A 24458-nucleotide genomic window follows, 5' to 3' on the forward strand; every position below is an offset into this window, starting at 1 on the left:
TAGGCAGGCAGTTAAACAAATTTGTTCACAGACACATATACTCACATATAAAATTAAAGGGGAAATTGAATTAATTTTAGACTTTATAGTGCTAAAGATTTTTAGTGCTATTCTTTTTTATTTGAACCAGAGACAAATTCTTTGTGTGCCTAATCACACTTGGCCAAGTATTCAGTATTAAATATGCTGATTTGACATCTTTAAAAGTTATTATTTTAAAAACTTAAGAATAATAATATTTATATACATTTTGACCATGTACAGTCTCAGTTTAATAAGAGCATCTGAAAGATTTCTAATTCTAATTTCTAATAATTCTATAGACATCCTGTGCAATTTCAATATTTCATTTTTAAAAGATTTAGAAAATAAATGGTTTCCCTTTTTAAATTAAGTTCACAACAACAAGATAGATTATAATTAAAATTAGGAAAGAATATGATCAGTTCATAATCAGAATAAATTCTGGACATTAGATTCCAATTGTACCACTAAAATATGTCAGTACTTAGAGGAGTTAATTTTTTTCTAATTTAATGTGTAGTGTAATCAGATCTCAAGGGCTTATGACCATACTTTGAATATCCATATGAGCATTTAGATTTTTTTTAAATAAACCATTTATCATAATTTAGAAGAATGTATAATATAAAATTTGGCATGAGAAATAACGGTTATACATGCATTGGGATTTTTAGGATTAGTACTTAAGGCTTGTTTAATAAATTTGCCAATGATTGTCATCACTTTCCAGTAAGATTTAATTTAGATGAACCTTGTCAAGCTAAAGCTAAATCCCACAATTTGAGTGGGAAAATTAGCTTTTATTTAATCACCTAGGATTACTACTACAGTTGCTATTTTTAGATCCTTGACCATTTCATTTAGTTGTCTTTATGTATATCTACTGAACAGATTTTGTTTTTTAGAAAATGGTTCTGGCTTTTGGAATTTTCAACATTTTTTGCACATTTAGAGTTTTGTATTATAAAAATATTGATAGAAACAGCATTTTCATTTATTTGCAAGTAAGAGGAAAGACTATAATACACTATACTGTAGACCAGGGGTCCCCAAGCGCCGGTCCGCGGACCGGTACCGGGCCGCGGAACAAGCCTTACCGGGCCGCTGGTTGCTGGCGCCGCCATCTTTTTGGTAAAAAAGCAATTTTTCGTCAAAAAGATGGCGGCGCAGCGCTGGTGAGCTTTTCCAGGTAGAAAGCCATTTCTACCCGAAAAGCTCACCAGAAGCGCTGCGCCGCTTATTTGACGAAAAATCACTTCCAGTGACGCCACCGGAAGTGATTTTTCGTCAAAAAGATGGCGGCGCCCAGCTGACGCCGGAACCGGGCCGCGGCGCCCAGCTGACGCCGGAACCGGGCCGCGGCGTCGAAAAGGTTGGGGATCCCTGCTGTAGACCACTATAAGAGAAGAGAGGTTTACAATACTATAGTATACTATACTATAGATTACTATGCTATAGTCTAGCAGAAATTCAGGATTTTCCTACAATATAGGAAAATTAAGTAAAGTTTCAGCTTTCTATGTGGTGAGACACATTTAGAACATTTGAAGTACAAGGTTTTATTATATAACAAACCATGTGCATTTCTGCAACCAAGAGTAAGCAGCAAAACTTATTTTCAATGCTTGCAGAAAAATTATTTGGTGAATCTATGCTTTACTTTTTACCTATATTCAGCAGGTAACAATATACACACACTCCAACTTTTAACATAGATCAAGAACTAGTTTAGTTCATAAAATGGCTGTTACTTTCCCAAGGAATATGTGTGCGTGTACACACACACGCACAACCTAAAAATTCTTGTGCATTTCTAATACTTCAAGACCTGCAATCTCTGAATATTAAAAGTTTTACCAATTTATAATCTCCAGTAGCCATAAATAGGTTTGAAACTTGCTAGTCTGTTAAACCATCAATTATAAAATTACAGACTAATGAATGTACTGAATAAGACTGTGCTTTTATTATGTCATTGTCTGAAAGCAATGAAATTACCATGAAAAAGATTTTCAAGTACTTCTGTGGAGAAGCTGTTTTTATTTCCTCCTTTCATCAAAGTGCCCCTATATCACATCTTTCCTTGATCTGTTTCATATTGCATCACCCTGGTCTTTTTCAAAACAAGTGAAATATCAGTATTAAAAATTTCCACAGAAACAAGCTTGTTTCAATCTATTGTCCATTAATATATGGTACTGATTCTCTGTGTGTATTTTTACTGAAAGGAAACATCACACAAAGGTTAGAATATAAGGAATAGAGGAAAGAATTTGAAAGTGTTGATATAAAATGGATGTGTACATGCTTATAACTCCATACCTAACAAATAAACCACTTGGGAAAACTATGTAAGGTATAATTTTTCTATTTTTTAAAAAATGTTAACAAAAAAAATGTTCAAGAGTGTTGATAAAGTATTAAGACAGTAGGTGTTAGATCCATTTTGCTATGAAAGGTTAATGTATTATTTAAATCTGTACATTTCTTAGTTTCTCACTTTAAACAAATTCCAAGACTTTCAGAGGTTATCCACATTTAAAAAAATTCTTATATGAATTCATGACACTGAGATTCAGATTCTTAGAATTCAGGAAATAGCAGACAGGAATATGAGTTATGAATCCTCCCTTACATCCATAGTGGAACAGAAAACAATATTCTACAGAGTGTAAAAACAAAGTATTTTGCAGAAATCCAATTACAATAAATAAAGCTGGCTTTTTCAATATTCAGAATGGATAGTGAAATTGCTAAAGGTAGTCCTCAACTTAGGACCACAATGGAGCCCAACATTTATGTTGCTACACAAGACAGTTAAGTGAGTTGTGCCCCATTTTATGACTTTTTGCCATAATTGCTAAGCAATCGTTGCAGTTATGTGAACCGTGAAGTTGTTAAGTGAATCGCTTCCCCTATTGATTTTATCAGACTTCAGCTAGAAAGTTACAAATAGTTATCATATGACCCCAAGACAGTGCAACTGTCATAAAAACCAGTTGTCAAGAATTTCGATAATGTGACCATAGGGATGCTTCAATGGTTATAGGTATGAAAACCAAAGTCATTTTTTCTTTTTTTTTTCAGTGCCATTGTAACTTCAAACGGTAACTAAATGAATGGTTATAAGTCGAGGACTATCTGCACTTACAACTATATTTGAGTATGTTAGTAAGAAATTAGGAGTTGGAATCAAAATACATCATCAATCAATGGGCAGAATCTCAGGGCTGCATATGGACCTTGAAGACACTATTTTGGTTACAGGTCCAACTATCTGTGACCAAATATAGTTTAGTGGAATTAATTATATTAATTTAGTTAAAATTGTCCTAGTCACAATTAATTTTTAGAATGTGACTAATAGTTTCAAAGTGTGTTCTTTATAAGTCGTATAACAAATTTATTGTAGTATAACTTGTACATTCAATCCATATAACTTATTAAAGAACCTACAGGTTTTATGAAATGTGTTCCAACTATATTTTAACCCCTCAACAGTTCTGTCCAGAAGTAAATTCTATTGTATGTATGTATAAGGTTTGCTGTAAAAAATGACTGCTTTAGGTATGTATGAATCTCATGGAAAGCTAGCTAATGAAAACATTCTGCTGTACATCTAAATGGTTTGTCTAGTAAACAAAAATTTAATAAAAATTAGACAATACATAGTTTACAAGGCATGTCTGTTAATATGAGTAATATTCATACTGATTAAATAGAAACATTCTAGAGGCAAATAATAGGACTTAAGAGTGGAATTTATTCCCAACTACAATACCTTGCAACATTAATATGAGGTCACATATTAGCACAATGGTTTAATCAATTGAGAATATTCTTATACACTCACCTATTTTGTAGTGGTTTTCTGTAGCAATTTATTCCTCTATAAAGTTTTTAGACATTCTGTAAATTAAATACATTTTAAACAAATTTTAATTGAATTGTAATTCTAAAGTATTGAATACAATGGGGGGTGCTAATAATCTTTTAGTCTGAGAGAGCTGAGCTTGATCATCTTTCCATATTCATTATAATTTTATCATAAACACATCATCTGCTTTTATCCAAATTGCTCTCATCTGTCTTCCACTGTTTTTATTTTATCAGCAATCACGTATTCTTTTTTTATGTATTTGGGACTGGCCCTTAGCAATTCATGTTGCTGTTCACTCACGTGCCCTTCAATCATGAAAGAAGAAAATTCCAGATCACAGAAGAAGTTTCACTGCTGTTTGATTTTTACAACAAAAAAATCAATCCAGCAATATTTCCTGTTATGTTATTCAGCTTTGTTCGGGTATTTTTCCACGTCATTGTAGTTGTGCTTTTAAAGTTGTAGCAACGTTTTGGCAGAATCTCATCTGCCATCATCAGGTTTCTGTATTGTGTTCGTCTGTGAGTCAGACTTTTACAGTGGTAAAAGTCTCACAGACGAACACAATACTGACTCACAGACGAACCCAATACAGAAGCCTGATGGATGGCAGATGAGATTCTGCCGAAACGTTGCTACAACTTTAAAAGTACAACTACAATGACGTGGGAAAATACCCGAACAAAGCTGAATAACATACATGTAAGTACCCGCAAAAACTTAAGAATATATATGTATAATTTGTTTTCATATATATATAATATGTTTAGCACCCATTATTTTTCAAAACAATTTCAGTACTATATACTTTGTAGGGATGAGTTAAGACAATTTAGAACAAATGGTTAAAATTATCTCCAATATGCATTGTGTTAACATTATACTATTTCTATTTTTAGCAATCCCTCTCCTCCACCTTTTGTACTAAAAATGACAGGCTTTTGCTTCCTTTTAGTTAAAAATAAACTTTTCTTCCTGACTTTACATACCACCAAGCATCTCATTCAGTATCCTATCACAGGTACAAGAAATACTATAAGACTGTGTGCATACAAAAATTGGCCTATTTTTGCAGTAATATACGTCTAAGTGACCTTTTGTACAGAATGTGAAACACTATTTAGAATACAGCATGTATGTATGTATGTAGATACATACACATACCATTGTATATTACAGTATATGTATTTACACACATGCACATCATGCTCTCCCCCTGGTTTATCTGTTATTTTCAACTCTTGGCTTAATTTGCCAAGAGAATTCTAAACAAGAACCAGAGCATATAGATAAATCTTATCAAAGTGATTAAAATTTGATGAAATACAAATTACAGCGGAATCAATAAACTTGGATTGTGGCAAACCAAATGGCAGCTAATGTAAAAGTTCTGGCCAGGCAAAATAAATTGTTACAAGTATATTTTTTCCTGTTGGAGCATGTTAAATATTTTACTGCACAGTTCTTTGAACATTAACTTTCTAAAGTGTGGCCTAATTTTGTGCAAGAAACCACACTTACAAATGACTTACTTTGCACCAGCTCAACTAATTGTCTGAAATGTCATTCAAGCCATAAATTCCTTTGAGATGTGTTTTTGTGCAATCAAGACCATTGTGGTCAAAGTCTTAGGTATAGACATTTTTTCACCATATACAGCTTGTATGTATATGCTTTGGCACATAACTGGACGTATTGTCTGGTCTTCGTTCCTTCCTTTCCTTCCTAGCAAGGTATGTCTTTAATTTCACCTAGTGTAGTGTAAATTTTATTTTGATCAAATCTTTCATAAACATATTCTTTAACAACAAGGAAGTGATACAGATACCTTGCAAGTAGATATGATGTCAAAACTAAAAGCTGAAAAGAGACAGAAATGTTTTGGCATTAAATCTTTTTAAACTGTTCTAAATTTTAATTTCGTAAAAGTGTAATTTAGAGTTATGTGAAATGTCTGAACCAACTGGGAAGTTTTTGAAATAAATCACTCAGCAATCATTTTATAAAATTTAACTTCTAAATGCACTATGATTTATTACAAATATATATTTTCTTCTGCTTGCAAATATGGTTGTTCCATTTTGTGATAGGTTTTAAACTAAGGCAGTTAATTTTGTTGCACTGTGTTACTGCATGATTTCAGCAAGTGTACATATGTACCTGTGCAACATTATTTGGGGTTTTGTATTTGGATTTCAGTATTGATTATTTTTGTATTTTACTTTACCTGTATTGGAGTTCTTGTAGACATAATTTATACATATGATTTTAAAACTGTTTTGCAATTAAAGTCTTTAAATTGTAAAATTTTGTTGATGGAAACTCATTAAAATGGTATAAAATTATATTAACAATTGTGTTTTAATGCTTTCTGTATATAAAATGTATTTATCTGTTTTAATCGTGTTGTGTCTTGCAATTTTGGATACATTTTAGAATAAAGTTTCATTTTCCAAAATAAGTTGTATTTTAAAAGCTGTTTCTTTTAAAATTATATCCAGAAGTGGTCCTAACATTATTTTAAGTAACAGTAAAATAGAATTGTTTAAAATTATTTAAAGATAATTGGTTAAGCATTCTGACTAGGATACAAACAGGAAAGCATTGTTTATGTTCAGTCAGAATTTTTCTTTCATAAACTGATACTATTCTATGTGTTTCAAAATAAGTTTGATTTTAAAAGTTCATAGGGAAAAATTGGTACATTAAAAGCAAAAGAATTTGGACACACCAAACTATTTTCCAAATTTGGAACTTTGAACTTTTGAAAGGAGATAGTATAGAACCAGGATGGCGAACCTATGCCACGCATGCCAGAAGTGGCACGCAGAACCATCTCTCTTGGCACGCCAACCATCAATCGTTGCTCTTCTGGGTTCTGGCATGGGCAGGCATGCCACCCAGCTGGTTTTTGCACATGGGGCAGCGCCGGAAATTGGAAGAGCAGCTCCCCAGCACACATGCACACACGCACGCACCAGCTACCTGGTCTGCATGTGTGCATGCGTGTTGGCCATCTGATCTTTGCATGCATAGTAGTGCCGGAAACCAAAGACCAGCTCCCCAGCGCACATGTGCACGCCAGCCAGCTGGTCTACACACACACATGTACATTAGAAACCGGAAGACCGGGTGGCCAGCTAAGATTAGCTAAGCTTCCAGCTTCCAGTTTCTGGTGCTCCTGCGCATGTGGAATCTGATCTTCCAGTTTCTGGTGCTCACACACACACACGTGCACACTCCCATTTTGGCACTTGGTGCCAAAAGGTTCACCATCACTGGTATAGAAAGTCCTGAGGCATCTAAGCATTTGGCTGTTTGATGTCCCTACCACCAACTTTCTATTATTCAATTCATCTAGAGGTTTGAGATGTCACGTATAGTGTGCATATATGAAACTGTACCTGGAGAGGAGATGATAGTTATTAACAGAGCAAAAAGTACTATATCCAAGAATGTAATGGAAAATAATGTAGAAGAGAGGTGTCCTCAACTGCATGCCAAAAAATGTCATACTAATACCTAAAAGTGCATTCAATACAATGATGCACTTTTTTTTCACAAAAACATAAACCTTTATGCTAGCTCAAAAATATTGCCTTGCTTGTCCCATAAGCAGGTTCGGATAATGTAAGAACTGGAAGTTATTTTCAGGAAGTGAAAGCTTTTGAATTCCTAGAATTGGTAGCGGGAAATGTATGGTGTGTATCATTAGGAGGGCTCTAACTTTTCCAGCCTGCCCTCTATATGATAAAATAGGGAAAACCATATTGCCGTAAAAACCCACTTAGGGTTAGGTCTGCATGAACTTAGGGAGCAATATGGACATTGCCAAGGGATTCCTAGCACATTGGTATGTTTAGGAGAGTGGGAAATTTATTTTCCAGCCTACTCTCTATATCTTACTTGGTAAAATATATGGAAAAATCCTAGTGGAGGCCATATCCACTGAGGGTTAGGGTAGGTCTCCATAAATTCAGAGAGGAAAGTGGATGTCACCAATGGATTCCAGTGCATCGGTCTAATTAGGAAAGTCCAAAGGTTTTGAGCTCACCCGCTGTATTTTTCCTGGTAGAATACATTGGAAATCCCATCGGGGATATATCCATTTAGGGTTAGGGTTAGAGCTCCATGAACTTGGAGACTAAAATGAATGTTGCCAATGGATTCCTAGCACATTGGTATAATGAGGGCAGAGACATTTGCAGCCCATCCTCTACATCTTTTGTGGTAAAATATATGGAAAATTCCCATTGGTGGGGGAAAAAAACCTTAGGGTTATAGTTAGGTCTCCATAAACTCTTGAGAGCAAAATGGGCATCTGTTTAAGATTAGGATTACACATAGATTCCTGCCACGAAAAGTCTGCATCCTCCTAATCATACCGATGTTCTAGGAATCCATTGGTGACTTGCACTTTGCTCTCTGAGTTCATGGAGACCTAACCCTAACTCTTTAAGTGCATTTTCCTTCCAATATAATTTTCCCATGTATTTTATCAGGAAAGATATAGATGGTGGGTTGAAAAAGTCAGCACCCACCTAATCATACCGATGTGCTTGGAATCTGTTGGTTACATCCATTTTTTCTCTTTGAGGTCATTGACAATGTACCTTCAAATGGGTTTTTTTCCATGTATTTTACCAACAAACATTCACAGTGTGAGCTGGAAATTTTTCCACTCTCCTAATCATTCCAATGTTTTAGGAATCTGAAGGCAGTGTGGAAAAGTCTCTGCCCTCTTTATCATACAAATGCGCAATATATTGGCAACATTCATTTTACTCTCTCAGTTCATGGAGACCTAAACCTAAGTGAATATATCCTCCAATGTGGTTTTCCATTGTATTTTTATCAGGAAATATATAGAATGCAGGTTCAAACAGTTTGGGCCCTCCTCCTAATCTTATCGATGTGATAGATATCCATTGGTGACATCCATTTTGCTCCCTGAGTTCATGCAGACCAAACCCTAACCCTAAATGGGTTTTCCCTACAATGTGATGTTCCCATGTATTTTACAGGAAAGACATAAATAGGCCTATTTTGCCCTAGGAGGAGTCCAATGGAGATTGGTGACATCATTTTGTTCCCCGAGTTCATGCAGACCTAACACTAAGTGAGCTTCCCCTGCAATGTGATTTTCCCATGTAATTTCCTGGGTATTTCCCCCTGTATTGGTTACATCCATTTTGCTCTCTGAGTTCATGGAGACCTAACCCTCACCCTAAGTGGGGTTTCCCAAACATGGGATTTTCCCAGATGTCTATGGAGATTCTAAGTCATCCAGGTCATGGTTGTCCCAAAGGTGTTTTGTCTTTGTTTAAAAGACAAAGACTACTCTTGGAAAAAAGCAAGGTCCACATTTTGGACAGAAAGGACTGCTGGTTTGAAAGAGGGATCAAAGAGGCCATCTATGTCAAAATTGAATAGCCCTCTCTCAACAGATGCGGCATCATTTATCTCCAGTCTACAACACAGTCTTTTCACCAAGAAGGCTCCACACCAATTTGCGCTACTCAGGTGACCCTGAGGACACAGATAAACTTCCAAGCGGCCTCAACAACCCTAAAAGAATGAAAATGACCAGCTATATACTGATTAGGAATCTGGTGATGTCCATTTTGCTGTCTGAGTTCATGGACACCTAATCCTAATCCTAAATGGGTTTTCTTCCTCATATGATTTTCTCATGCCTTTTACCAGAATACATATGAGGATGGCCTGAAAATGTCTCCACCCTCCTAATCATACCTATGCACTAGTAATCCAATGGTGAGATCTATTTTGCTCTCCAAGCTAATGGAAACATAATCCTAAATGGACTTGGATTTTATTTGGCCAGGAAATGTACATAGAGCAGACCCAAAAGTCTCCACCCTCTTAAGCACTGGATGCGGTAATAATCCATTTACTAATCTTAGACCCAGGTCCTTGAGGTAAAAAGAGCCATAACATGTCATTTTCCTAAGGTTGACTTTCAGATTGTGAGCTTTACACCTGGCTTTTATGCAGACAGAGCTCTTCAGAAGTATTGGATTTACAAACTCCAGTACTTTTAATGAAAAGAAGGACTATGGCAGAGGACTCCAACCTTAGCAACTTTAAGACTTGTGGACTTCAAGCTTTGCTTGCTGAGGAATTCTGGGAGTTGAAGTCCACAAGTCTGAAAGTTGCTAAGGTTGGAGAGCCCTGGACTAGGGGGTGACATGATAGCAGTGTTCCAATATCTCAGGGGCTACCACAAAGAAGAGGGAGTCAAGCTATTCCCCAAAGCACCTGAGGGCAGGACAAGAAGCAATGGATGGAAACTAATCAAGGAGGGAAGCAAATAAATATGAGCCAGCAGCCAAAAAAGCTAATGCAATCCTAAATTGCATTAACAGAGGCATACAATTGAGACCAAGTGAGGTACTAATACCACTCTATAAAGCCTTAGTAAGACCACATCTAGAGTACTGCATCCAGTTTTGGTCACCACATTATAAAAAAGATGTTGAGACTCTAGAAAAAGTACAGAGAAGAGCAACCAGGATAATTAGGGGACTGGAGGCTAAAACATACAACGAACCGTTGCAGGAACTGGGCTTGGCTAGTCTAGTAAAGAGAAGGACCAGGGGAGACATGATAGTGGTCTTCCAATATTTGAGGGGCTGCCACAGAGAGGAAGGGGTCAAGCTATTTTCTAAAGCGCCTGTAGGCCAGACAAGGAATAATGGATGGAAACTGAACAAGGAGAGATTTAACCTGGAAATAAGGAGAAACTTTCTGACAGTAAGAACAATCAACCAATGGAACAGAAATTGCCCTCGGAAGTTGTGGGAGCGCCATCACTTGAGACTTTCAAGAAGAGATTGCACTGCCATTTGTCAGAAATGGTGTAGGGTCTCCCGCTTGGGTGGGGGGTTGGACTAGATGATCTACAAGGTCCCTTCCAACTCTGATTATCTGTTATCTGTTATTATAAACTAGAACTAAGAAGGAATTTCCTGACAGTGAGAACAATTAATCAGTGGAACAACTTGCCTCCAGAAGTTGTGAATTCTCCAATACTGGAAGTTTTTAAGAAGAGATTGCATTTGTCTGAAACGGTATATAGGGTTTCCTGCCTGAACTAGAAGACCTCCAAGATCCCTTTCCAACTCTGTTATTCTGTTACTATTATACAGCCTGCATTGGGAGTTGTGCTAACAAGCATCGGAACAGCCTTGAAAGGCGCCGGGTTGGAGAAGACAATTCCAGTCACGCCGCGCGGTAGCTGAAATCGCCCGGCTTCCACGATGCGCCCTCACCTCGCTAGTTCTCGTTTTAATTATTTCGTAGGCGCTGAAGCGACGCAGCCACACCTCGCTCGCAGCCACCTGCTGTACAGCTCGAGAAGGAGGGGAAAGGTGAAACTGCTGCACTCCTTCCACCCGTGGCAAAAGCGAAGAGCCGAGTTGGACGGTGCGCCCGGCTTGCTTAAGAGGCGCAGGAACGCGCCGGGGCACATCTCATCACGCCTGAGCGCCACAGCACCCGGGGGAGGGAATGCGAAACTCCGGACGGGCCCTGCCCTCGCAGGCGCCGCGCCAAAGGGACGCTCGCCGGCGAGGGAGACGGTACCATGGCGAGCGCGCACGTGCACATGTGCCAGACCCTCCTTCCCGCTCACACGAACCACCTCGGCGACCTCAGCCCCGGCCAGCTCCTCAAGTGGATCGATACCGCGGCGTGCCTGGCCGGTAAGCGCGCGAGCCCCCTTTTTTTCCTCTCTCGTGGGGCACCTCCTTAGAGCGACAAGCATTGAGGACCTCATCAGTGGGGTCGCCGGGGTCCTTCAGCAGCTGCAAGACCGGTGGGCTCAGTGGGGAGGCGGGAGAGGAAGACAGCAGAAAAGGCATCTGTTGCAGTCATCAAATAAAACAGCGGGATCAGAAAGGAAAGCAAACTGCTATTGTTTAATCCAGCATTTCCCAACCTTGGCTTTGCAGCTTTAAGATGCGTGGACTTCAAGTCCCTGAATTCTGGAAAAACGAAGCTAAGAAGCACTGATCTAATCTCTTTTTTTTTCTCCTTCTTATTAGTTAGTTAAAGGGAATCTTGTTTAAATTCCTGTGGATAGTGGCACTGCTTTTTCATACATTTTAAGCGGGGTTTGTCAGTAATTCTTCAGTCTTTCCCTTATGGTAGTTATTTGTAAGTTTACCATTAATGTAAATTTACCTATCTACCCACCCACCCACCCTGGAATATGCAGTATAAAGCCCCTGATAATTTTCTGGGCAATCCAAATAATAATTTACAGTTGGATTCATGAAATAATAGATGGACTAAAGAAAGTTCTATACTGTATAAGGAAACAGTATTTTTCAATAGACTTTAAGAAACCAGCAACAATAAGCTTACCTGCTGATATTTACAAAATACTACTTTGCAACTTTGATCCTTAATCTTTACTATACATGAGTCACTCAAAGTCATTCAACTGCCTTTCATGGCAAAGATGGGACTTGAACACATGATCTCCCACTTTTCTAGCCCAGGGCATATTTGACAAAATCACCATCAATAAATTGCAAAAAGCAGTTTTGCTAGGAACAGCTTACATCCTGTGAGGATACCTTTAATACTATTAAATAGAAACATCTGTGTACCCCAGGTTCTTGGGAAGGACTTGATAGCGGATTAAAACAAATGCTAAATCTAGACTAAACTGCTGGCTGACTATGCAACCCATCATAATAATTCAAAGGATAATAATTCAAAAATGTTTTCTGCTTCTTGACTTTTTTGACTCTGCATGGGCCCCCATTCTAAATTGCAGAATGCCAATTGTATATTAATTTTATGGCTGGTTCTTTAAACCGATATGTAATCTAACTATTATAACAATGTGGAAGGAAATCAAGAATACCACTAATAAGCCTTTTTGACAATTATTCTTTTAATAATTTTTCTTTGTTTTGGGATATTTTTAGTACAAATCCACTAATTCCAGTTTCTAGCTCTATTTGAAAAAAAATTCTTTGAATTACTTGGTTTTGATCTTACACACAATTATTCAATAGATTTTTGCTTATATCTACTCTAAGCTGCTGCTTTGAGCTTACATTGCAATTTTAAGGTGTTTATGCGTTGTAGGCTTTATAAAACATAATAAAATACTTCATAGAACATGTCATAGGTTAGAAGGGACCTTGAGCTGTTCTAGTCCAATATCCGGCGCAAGACAGGAGACCTTATTTCATCCAGGTCAAATGGTTATTCAGTCTATTTTTGAAAACCTTCAGTGATGAAGCAACTCAGGGAGGCAAGCTATTCCATTGATTAATTGTTCTCATTGTCAGAAAATTTCTCCTTACTTTTAGGTTGGATATTACTGTAATACGTTTGCTTTGGAGAATAAGTAGACCCTTCTTCTTTTCCTCAAGTACTAGAAGACAGTTATGATGTGACCCCACCCCCAATTCTTCTCTTTGATAGGCTAAACATGGTCCAGAATCAACCTGCCATCTCAAATTGAGAATTTAACTGTCATTATATAAGGTTCCTTTCCCTTCTAGTATGCAAATTAAAATTTCTTCTAGCTCCTCAGATGTCAAGCAAAAATCAGTGGAACAACTTGCCTCCAGAAGTTGTGAATGCTTCAACAGTGTGAAGTTTTTAAGAAAAGATTAGACAACCATTTGTCTAAAATAGTATAGGGCTTCCAGCATGAACGGGGGTGGACTAGAAGACCTCCAAAGTCCCTTCCAACTGTTACGCTAAGAAGTAATATTAAGTACAAATATTTATCTAAAAAGTTACATAAGGCAGATTTATAATTGGTTGGTTGGATCAGACCTTATCTAACCAAGAATTTGTACTCCTTTGGGGAGAGATGTTTACAAAAGCTGAGCGGGACCTTATAAAAAGAAGCTTTAATTGAGTGCAAGTTCATTTGTACTCATAAGCAGGAGTTCCAATTAGCAAGTGTTCCAATGAAAGCCCCCCAGTAATCCTTTGCAGACTTGAATTTGTATGTTTCTAAGGACTTACACAATAGGCATTCTAAATTTCTACTTTGAGCAGAATGGAGGGAAAGATTTTCCCATACAACAGTTTTAATGCTGGTTGTTCTTTTATGATTTCATAATTGTCTTTCGTGTTCCTGATTTATTCTACTCTGCCTTCCAAGGCAATACCTCATTTAAATATTAAAAATTGTGTAATATTTAAATTGCTTATCCAATTTTACAGTAATTTGTGCAATACAGTACATGATTTAAACATTGTAAATCACTTCCCAAAAACATTGTTTTTGACGATTAGTATTTAGGTGTCCTTTGGTGCAATAAAGTCAACCCTTTAAGTATTCTTTCTTACACAATTCTGCTTTTGAAGAGAAACTTATAGTTATCTATCTATCTATCATAACTAATGTTTTCTGGGAACCTAGAAATGGAAGGAAGCATTCTCTAAAGCACTCCATTGAATGAATTGAAATTAGAATATAAGGTAATTTAAAAATCATGATAACAAAAATATGGCAAGGAACAGGACTGTATTTTTTTCCAAGCAAAGAGAAGTGCATTTTTTGTATTTGCTTATTGTATTTGTGTGCTGCTGGATCAATCTTAGCTATTTAATGAATAAAAAAGAAGCATAGCACAATGACAGGTGAAGGCGTGTTTTTTCCATATCAGCTCCCAGGTTCAACCCCGTTATCTCAGAGCACAGATAAGGTTTCTGAAATGTAATGCTGTAATAAGTAAGGCAGTTGTCTGACTTGGAAGAAGGAAGTTTATTCCTTTATCAGCAGTCAGGGAACTCGCACATTAGGAGCTGGTTTTCCATGCAAATTTTTATGTAAACTGCACCAAGAAAAAAAAAAAAGGCAGAAATTATAATTATTCAGTCTACTGGTCATTTTATCTGAGTTGCAAGGGTATGAACAGTTTCTTCATAATTTTAACATTAGTATTGTACAAACATTACATAATTTTTAAATTTTACCATACAGTCATAATAACACAGTTCTTGGTATGTCTGTGCAGAGATGCCTCAATGAGTTACTCTCATGAAAGTTGAATGCTATATTTTGGCACTGGATTATTTTATAATGGGCAATCATGCAACAACGCGTTCTTCAATATCTTTTCTAAAAATAACTTAAGATAATCAAATAATCTTGCTTAAAAGCTAATGGATGCTGTTTTCCCCCCAGTTTTTAATTTTACCTCCAATAAACTTTATTTTCTTCTAAGCTGAAAAACATGCTGCCATTCCCTGTGTAACAGCATCAGTGGATGACATACAATTTGAAGAGACAGCCAGGTACATCTTAATTTTATCAAACCTTTAATAAAAAAAAAAAAAAAAAAAAAAAAAAAAAAAAAAAAAAAAAAAAAAAAAAAAAAAATAAATTTTTTTATTTTTATTAAAATTATAAAAAAAAAAAATATTTATAAACTGCTCTAGTGTGTTATTTAATAGTTTTAATCAGAATATATCTCAGCCAGTCCTTGAGTATTGAAGATTTGTCTTTAAATGAATCCAAACTCCAGCTCCTCTTTAGGACAATGATGGTTTATTCAATATCTCAGCAAACAACAAATACTCTAATCAGGCAAGAATGGCTAAAAGCCAGGCAAGGTTAGCATTGGGTTTGAGTTTGCTCTCTTTCCTTTTATTATCATTATCATGAGACACACCCCGCCACACCCAGGCCTATGCACAGTTTTAGTTCTGGCCACGCCTAACCTATTATCTCTAAATGCTATTAACCCTATAACATGTCTACATCCCTAACCTATTCCGACCCTCACTAACTGATCCCCACCTTCACCATGTCTTAACTCAATGCCTAATTACCACCTATATGTGCCCCAACCCCCTCTAACAATATGCACCACATCAATACATGAAAAGAGCCATTTCCAGCCCCGCAGTTGTTTCAGAATCCATCCTTAAGCCCACAGTTGTTTCAGAATTCACCCTGCAGCCTACAGTTGCTTCAGAATCCATCTTGCAGCTCAAAGCTCTACTGAGTCATTCTAAAGCAACCTACAACACCATCAGCTAGCACACAAGCAACAATATAGATCCAGCGTCAACAGAGCTAAGGTGATATTCTCCACTGCCAGCTGACTTGCTGCGAGGTGTGTTCCAAGCTGACCGGCTCCGTAGCGAACTCGGAGCCTGACTGTCAGCTCTTACGGGAGGTCATTGAAACTGGTTCAATAAAACACTTCCCTCACAGTCTTGATGTAGTAATGTGTGTTTATTTTGGCCTCCTCCAACAGCAGCAACAAATGGAAAGTCCGAGTAAAGCCAGCGCTGAGAGCGTCTGCCTCTCAGCGCTGTTTATATTTCCCATTCACCCCCCCATTAATTAGCTAACATCCGCCCTTAGCAAAACACCCAACATCCATCTATAGCAATCTTGCGCGCTACCACCCAACCCCCTCTATAACACCTTCCCCCTCCCTGAGTGTCGTCCTTCCACCCCGATCCATTCAATATCCCCTATGTGGAATGCTGACCAGCCAAAATGACATCCCGAAGTATTTCCCGGCTGGTAAGAGTGGGAGGCGTTTTGCTTAGAGCTTTGCAAAACGCCGAACAACTGATAAGGCAGTTTCCCAGCCGGTCGCACCAAAGCGGAGAGGGGTGGTTACGCCTGGCTCCATTGGCTGTCATCGACATCGATTCAGGACCTTCCAGGTAAATAGCTCTCCCCCAACCACAGCGACGTGTCGGGCTTTATTTCGTCAGCAGCGTTGACACTGACAATATATAAACATAGAAATCCTAATTGGCACTTCGGAAATATGATTCATTGCAAAAGCACTATAAGAAAATAGAAAATTTAAATTTCTATAGACATATTGATCTTTTCTACTCTTAACATTAAATAAAGCATTTGCTATGAAAATCTGAGAGTTGCAAATTAATTTGTTTCTTACAGTTTGATTCTTAAACATTAAATTTAAATTATTTTTAAAAAGATACTTAATTCTTAATTTTTTGATCTGATAATGAACATTATTGATAAATTAAAAAGTCATTAATTGTCACATTTCTTGTACATGCTTAATGAATTTATAAAGTGGTTGTTCAAGGAATAGTTGCTTCCTTTCATGTCCTGAACAAAGAAAGAAACTTTTCATTTTCTGTTATTTTCCTGTAAATGGTCTCCAGTTGATTTCCTCCAAATGGTTTGAAATGAGAAACAAACTGGGCTGGGAGAGACATCTGCAGAGAAGAATCAGCAGGTGTAGCACTACAGTCCATTTGAAAGGGGAAAGGGCTGATTCAGTTATTTTGACATTTCCAATTGCATTGAACCTAAGATGAAATACCCCAGCAGCACTGCTGTGCATTATTACCTTTAGAGAAAGAAAATGAGAACAAATTTTAAAAATGTTCCACAAAATTCAACACTTAAAGGTTTGTGGCTGCAGTTCAGCTTGATGCTAGGTGGGAAAATAACAAAATGTTCAAAAACAGTGCATTCACTACATGCTACATTTGATCTTAACCAAAAGTCCAAGACTACATTCCAAATTGTAAACCATTTGTATGGATTAAAAGGACAATAGTGATGTATTTCAATTAATATCCAAGATTCCTTGGCAGGTGGATGTACTTGCCAACAACATAAGAAAAAGATGTTCCAAAACAGGGATTTTTTTTTTCCTGTATAAATTACAGGTGTGTCCTTTAATTTAGATTTCTGAAAAAGTGAATTATAAGGAAGAGAGTTTTCTCTTCAATTGCCCCCACCCTGTATAATATTCTTCCCCTGAAAGTAAGGCAGGTCTCCTGGCTTTCTGAAAAGGACTTAAAACATGGCGCTGTGGCCCTGCATGGGGAGCGCAGCTGTGGCTAGCAATTTTAAGTAATTTTAACTGTTTTATCATCCTTGCTTCTTTTCAATTTTTAAAACTTTTACGTACTGTTTTTATATCTTAATACTTTATTGTACACTGCCCAGAATCCCTCCCTAAAGGTGATGGTGGTTCAGAAATTTGAAAAATAATTAGGTTACTAAATTCTCAGGACAACTGAATCAGAGGTGGTATTCAGCAGGTTCTGACCAGTTCTGGAGAACTGGTAGCAGAAATTTTAAGTAGTTTGGAGAACTGGCAAATACCACCTCTGACTGAAGATTTTACAGTGTTCTTCCCCTGCCACGCCCACCAAGCCATGCCCACAGAACTGGTAGTAAAAAATTTGAATCCCACCACTGAACTGAATTCTACCCAATAATACTTTTTCACAAGAAAAATGAACACAATACGTTGCAAATTGGGTACAGTATAATATTTAGACCAATTATGTACTATTTCGTATATAGGATCGCTATATTTGGTATCTTTGGAACATGGAATTTTCAACCTTTCAGAGAACAGAGAAAAAAATTAGGGCCTTTTCACCTACATTATAGAATCATTTCCTATTCTTACATTTTTATTACACAAATATTTGTACTTCAGACTCTTTTCCTCTTTTTGCATTTGTTCCTAAGCAAGAGCTCTCAGACTGCTACATTCAAAAGGTTCTCATAAGTTACCAATGAGAATGGAATGGTCTGTGACAGGGCAATGTTCCTTGCATTCTAATTCCCAAGGTCTGTGTTAAAAAACATGCACTTTTGTTGTGATAGAAGCAAGCAATACACTCCCAACATTGAAACAAATAGCCCTCAGGGTTAATAATACTTCCTAAGTATTTAGGATGACCTGCCGAAGAGATAGTGCATGTTTAATTAGATCCATCCAGTGTTTTCTTGTAAATAGATAAATTCTTTTCAACAGTGATCATCATTAGAAAGCACTGGGATTGAATTTGGTCTTGTCAATTTTTTAAATCTGTCTCTTTGGTCTCTGATTTTAAATAAAAAATATCTACAAAGAAATTGGATTATGAACACACACAGAATTGGTCTCTGATTTTAAATAAAAAATATCTACAAAGAAATTGGATTATGAACATACACAGAATATCATTGGATAGAGTATCATAATTATTTAAATAGGATTTATGTAGTGCGTTCTGATAAGGCATTCTTTGGAGATCCAAGGTTCTAGAGAACAAAAGCAGTGTTCCTTAAGTGACACTAATTATCTAGAAAATGACAGAATCCTTTGTTGAAGTATCCTTCAACAAGGTCCTGAAGTTACTTCCTACCTTCCCGAAGTGAAGCAAAATACTTCTGATTGAAACGCTGAATTGACTAATGGTCTGGCTTGGTAAACAATGAGAAGTTTCCAAAGGCTGCTAGGTTCAATTGCTAGGACAGGGGACCCAACCTCCATGCCACAAGGGATTGGTACTGATCTGTGCCCTATTAGGAACTGTGCCCTAGTGCAGCTGTAGGTGAGCAGCAGATGAGCGCACAAAACTGAAACCATACCCCACTCCCTGTTCCATGGAAAAATTGTCTCCCACAAAACTGGTCCCAGCTAAAGCAAACAGTATGCTAAGTGGAAAATCTTAAGGTTTTGGAGAAGTGTTGCCAGTCAGTCTTCATGACATTAAGCTAAAATGGACAAAACAATCAGACATTGAGTTGTTATGTGGACAGTTCTGAATATTAATTGAATCCTAGTTTCAGATTTAAAGGCTCCCTCATAAGTTCTTTCTTCAAGTACTACTAATTGTGGAATGAGTTTGCCTGGCCAGTATCCCTGTCACTGACATTTAAGGAAAAAGGGCAAAAACTTTGGCGCAGAAAAAAATCCTTTATCTTTTGAGATCCATAGTCTTTTCCTCCTCCCCATTCACTTCTGGCCATAATAATAAGATAGGATATTTGAAATTATATAATTTATATATCAGTTATTTCCAAAACATAGGTGTACATTAGAGTTTCGGCATATTACAAAAGACATAAAATTATGTGTTTTATAATTATGTGTCTTTTTTTTAAACAGAGTTGGACAAATTATCAGCATTACAGCAAAGGTAAACAGGGCATTCACTACCAGTATGGAGGTAAGAAATTGTATTTATTTAAGTTGAAATACTATATTTTATTATTTAGGCAGGATGAAGCAAGTAAAGAAATGAATTCATGCAAATTCCATCACAGATGGCTTTTTCTTCATTCATTTGCATACTCTTAATAGATTTATTTTCCAAATTCAGCATTATATTAGATACTAACTGAAGTTAGTCTATAAGTGACTATGTGTCAATCTTTCTCAGCCCAATGTCCTATAAAGACTTGTTTGTGCAATTAAAATTAAGAGGCTGCAGCAGTAAATCTCTAATAAAAGATGTGATAAAGATTAAATAAATAAATTGAATTACTGTAATAAATACAAATGTCTAGGTATCATGTGAAAGTCCCGTTTAGCAGTGACAATTCCAGCATGGAATGGGTCAACTCGGCATGGCCACCTGGGAGCGGCCAGGTTGGGGTGGCTCCTCACCACCACCAAGATACCTCTGCCAACTCACTGCTGCCAAGTTGTTGCAGAACAATTGAACATGGCCAGTTCATTGCGGAGACAACCTGCTAAGGGTGCCCAGGCAAGCAAGCAAGGAGAGTCGGGTGGGTGGGCAGGCGAGTGAGCAAGTGGACACAGTGCACAGTGGGGGCTTCCCTTTTTCACATCCCCATCACAGCCACCTACTAAGTTCCATACACAACCACCATACTGAGAGTTCCGACCGGCAGCATTGGTGAGTGAGAAGAAGGTGACAGCTGAGGGCTTCCCATGGGGGTCATAAAATCATCAGGTGTCTGGTTTGGGTTGGGGATCCTAATAGTGCTGTGTAGTCGCTTGGGGTTATGATATATACATGAAAAGGGTAGAGCTTCTTATTTTCATTAAGATGAAAAGAATAGTTATTACTAATGCATTTGTTCACAATTATATAATTGCCTAGAATTCAACAATGTCTTTGTTATCTGCACATAGGTTGGTGTCAGAGTTACATTACAGGACCCTTTAACTGATGTCCAAAAACTAATTTGTGTGGCTTTCTCTACATACGTTGCAAGGCCAGTAGGAAAAGAAAAGGTAAACATTTCATTGAAAAATTCTAATGTTTCTGTTCTCTAATTTTGTGAACTTGCCAGAAAGCCATTATTATTTACTGTTTCCTTTTTTTCATATTGACAATAAAAGAATGAAAAAAATTATATTTTACTTATGAGTAATAACTTCATTGTACTTTTCTCAACATTTTCTTGCTCCTTGTATTACTTTCAGCAATTCCTTTTTGGAAATAATGTATTTTTATAATTCACTAATATCAAACATTCATTTTGCTTGCAGATATTATTAGCATTGTTCCTAAGCTACCCTATTTAAATTTTGATTTTTTTTAAAAAACAGTCCATTTTCACATATGCCGTTGCCAATGATCTTGGTAATGTAGAATGTTTAGGACAATATACAATTAACAATATGTGCTGCTAGATTTTGTTTAAAGAATGGAAATGCAATTACATTTTCTTGTCTACCTGGATATCTCTAAAAATCTGCAGCATTGCACTACAGCACAGAAAAAAATCACCTGGAGCAAATCTGGGAAGGCAATGAATGAATGCAAGGTCTGTTCACATCTCCATAGCTTCCATTTATTGCAAAGATGTAGTTAGGGAGATCACCTGTACCCTAAAGCTGAGGAGGATCATTGAAAACTAAGTACAATAATTGAGTACCTGTTTAAAGACATTGTAGACTCTACTGAGTTGTAGAGTTTAAACATGTAGAATAATCCCACGAATCTTGCATTTCTAGTTTTTTTTCCCATAAAAGCTAATCTCACATGATTTTTGTTTTCATGTTTAGAATATTGTATAAATTATGAGAAATTGTTTATTAAATAATTATTAGGTTTTAGGTTAGTAAATATTTTAGGTTAGTATTATTTACTAACTTAGCTTTACTAGCTTACTACAGATGTGGCAGAAAGATTTTTTTTAACTGTTAATGGGTTCATGATACAATTTTACTATGACTTGTTGATACTGGTTTTTTTTAAATATTTAGATTAACCTAAAGCCAGTCAAGCTTCTCACTGAGCAAGATTTCATAGAGCACGCCCTGGCTGCTGAGCGAAGAAAAATTCGACTGGATCATGAACGTGTATTTAATGATCTAATGGATAAATGTTGCATGGATGATGGTCAGTAAAACAAATGTGATGTTCCTCATTACCAATTCTCTGCAATGGGGAGAAGTTCCAATGTTTCCTTGGCTGCATTGTTTGAATGAAAAAGCCCTGGGAACTCACAGCATTGTGTAATGTATCATTTATGAAAAATATAAAATATGAAAAGATATAAAGGAAATGTGCTCTTCTGTGAAGTGATATTTAGATCTCCAGAAACTAGGAGCAATATAGACAAGCTTGCCATCAGCTTATTGTTTGCTCTAGTAGTTCAGAAAATGTCTGGTAATAGCATAACAAATGTTATTAATGAACATGGGTGTCCTATAACTTCTCTTCAGATTATTGGCATTTTTCTTTTTTTAATGCCATCTCTATTTTTTAAAATTCTCATACACATTTATTACACATCACACCCACAGGCCCCTCCCCTTTTAAATGTATTATGTAATGGAACAATGCAACTGCATATTGTTTTGTTTCCATATTCTGACATCAACATGTTTCTGAACTCATAATTAATGCATGCATTGAAACAGAATCAAGGCAAACGATAGAACCATACTTTCAACTTACAGAATCACCCATTCCCTCATACACACTTTGTTTATACAAGGCATATCTCTAGAAAGCAGCTTATGTATTTTCAGGTCTTCACTTTTAAGAGAATATTATTGAAACAAGCATTGGGTCCGTCCTAATAAAAGTAGGTAAAGGTTGAATTTATCAAATGCTAAGATTGCTTTGCTCAAAATGAGAGAAAAGAAGCAAGGCTCAATTACATGTGAAAATTACTAATTTAACAGGCTGATAAGTGAGTCCAAAATGCAAGGCAGTCAGGTGGATCCAACTACAGCGCTGGGATTATAAAACTAATGAAACTGGGGCAGAAGCCAAAGGCTTAATTTAGGTCAAGTAGAATCATGTGATGGATTAGCCTGGCTGGCATTTAAAACAAAAATGTACACATTTAATAGGAATATGTTCCTTCCTGATAATAGAAAGATACCGTATTTTCTTTCCAATTTTCTCTCTAAAATATATTTAAATACTACTAAAATTCTAACTAATCAATTTAGTCTCTAAAGCATGATTTCTTTAGAGATCAGAATCAATACAGATAGTCTTTGGGTTATTCAGTCACCCTTCAAAGTTGTGAGAGTGCTGAACATAGGGGACCTACAACCAACTCTTGCAGTTCCAACCATTACAAGATCTCCATAATCACATGAGTGTGATATGGGTGCTCATTGCCTGGCTGGTAATTGTGAAGTAACAGTGAGCTGTGATCACGTGATTGTGATTTCTAAGTTTCCTTGGTGCTGTTTTTCTGCCTGAGCTCCAGAATGCCTGTCCTTGGTATCCATCACAACACCCTCCCATGCTCCAGAGGCCCTGCCATCGGCAGTCCCCACCTGAACACAGCAAGCCCCGCTTGCCCATAGCTCTCACCCACAGCTTTCACTTGCTAGCTTGATTGTCTGGAGATCCTGTCTCTTCCTACTTAACAACCTCTATAGTCTTGGAGTTATGACAGAAGCCTGGGCTACAGAATTACTGTTGCTAAGTGAGGCGGTCATGTAATATTGTGCTCTGCAGAAGCATTGTTTAGCAACAGAAATTGCAGTTCCAATTGCCTTCATAACCAGAGGACTTCCTGTAATAATAGTCCACATAAGAAATGTCTACTCTAAAAATTTTTGGGAGTGATAGGATTTTTCTAATGCACTACAAATCTTATTGATGTTTATGCATTTCAGAAAAGCTGTGCTAGGATAAAACATTGTAACTTCAGTTGAAATGTAAGTGTACTTGGATTGCTTGGCAATTGTCCTAACACCAGGGTCATATGTTCTAGATCTAGACCATGTTTGCAGTAAAGTGGAAGATGTGGTTTACACTGATTGCACTCATGTGCAGAGCACTGAACTTGTCCTGCCTCCTCATGCCAATCATCAAGAAAATACATTTGGTGGTCAAATTATGGCTTGGATGGAAACAGTGGCTACTATTTCAGCAAGGTGCCTTCTCATAGAACTTTCTTCTGTATTAGATATTATCAAACACATTTAGTGAGAAATAATGGTTACTAGGGAAAAAATAAGATGAGCGAGTGTCTCACTGAAAGTTCCTCTCATCACACAGAGAATTCCATCATTCTCCCCCAATTGCTGGGTACATGCAGCTCCCCCTTTGTGTGTGAGAGACATGAATTTCTATTAGAATTCCCTTCACACTTCAGTGGGCCAGATTCATTGTCAGGATGCTGGATGTGTCATTCCCATTCATTATTCATGTAGTTCTGATTTGTAACCTGAACTTATTCGCAATAATGACTGCTTTTGGTTCAATGCCAGATAAATAAATCATTTTATTAAAATTGTAAATCTATCAAAGATTATAACCACCAGAGACCCAAGAAAGCAATGTTTCTATGTAAACATGTACACCAATATCT

General features: G+C 36.9%; 1 protein-coding gene across 1 annotated transcript in view; it reads left to right on the top strand.

Annotated features, from left to right (window-relative positions):
- Window positions 1-11430: 11430 nt before the first annotated feature.
- Window positions 11431-24458, top strand: part of ACOT12 (acyl-CoA thioesterase 12) — a 29523-nt gene continuing 16495 nt past the window's right edge. Inside the window, exons 1-6 of the mRNA XM_087958207.1 lie at window positions 11431-11628; window positions 15133-15202; window positions 19807-19867; window positions 20800-20901; window positions 21880-22015; window positions 23859-24021. Of these exons, the coding sequence (XP_087814333.1) occupies window positions 11511-11628; window positions 15133-15202; window positions 19807-19867; window positions 20800-20901; window positions 21880-22015; window positions 23859-24021 (650 nt within the window). The 5' untranslated portion in view covers window positions 11431-11510. The remainder of the gene's footprint in view (window positions 11629-15132; window positions 15203-19806; window positions 19868-20799; window positions 20902-21879; window positions 22016-23858; window positions 24022-24458) is intronic.

The sequence above is a fragment of the Notechis scutatus genome, chromosome 2, assembly GCF_049901735.1.
Source record: "Notechis scutatus isolate UNSWTSFEM ecotype Mainland chromosome 2, rNotScu1.2, whole genome shotgun sequence".
Classification (NCBI taxonomy): Eukaryota; Metazoa; Chordata; class Lepidosauria; order Squamata; family Elapidae; genus Notechis; species Notechis scutatus.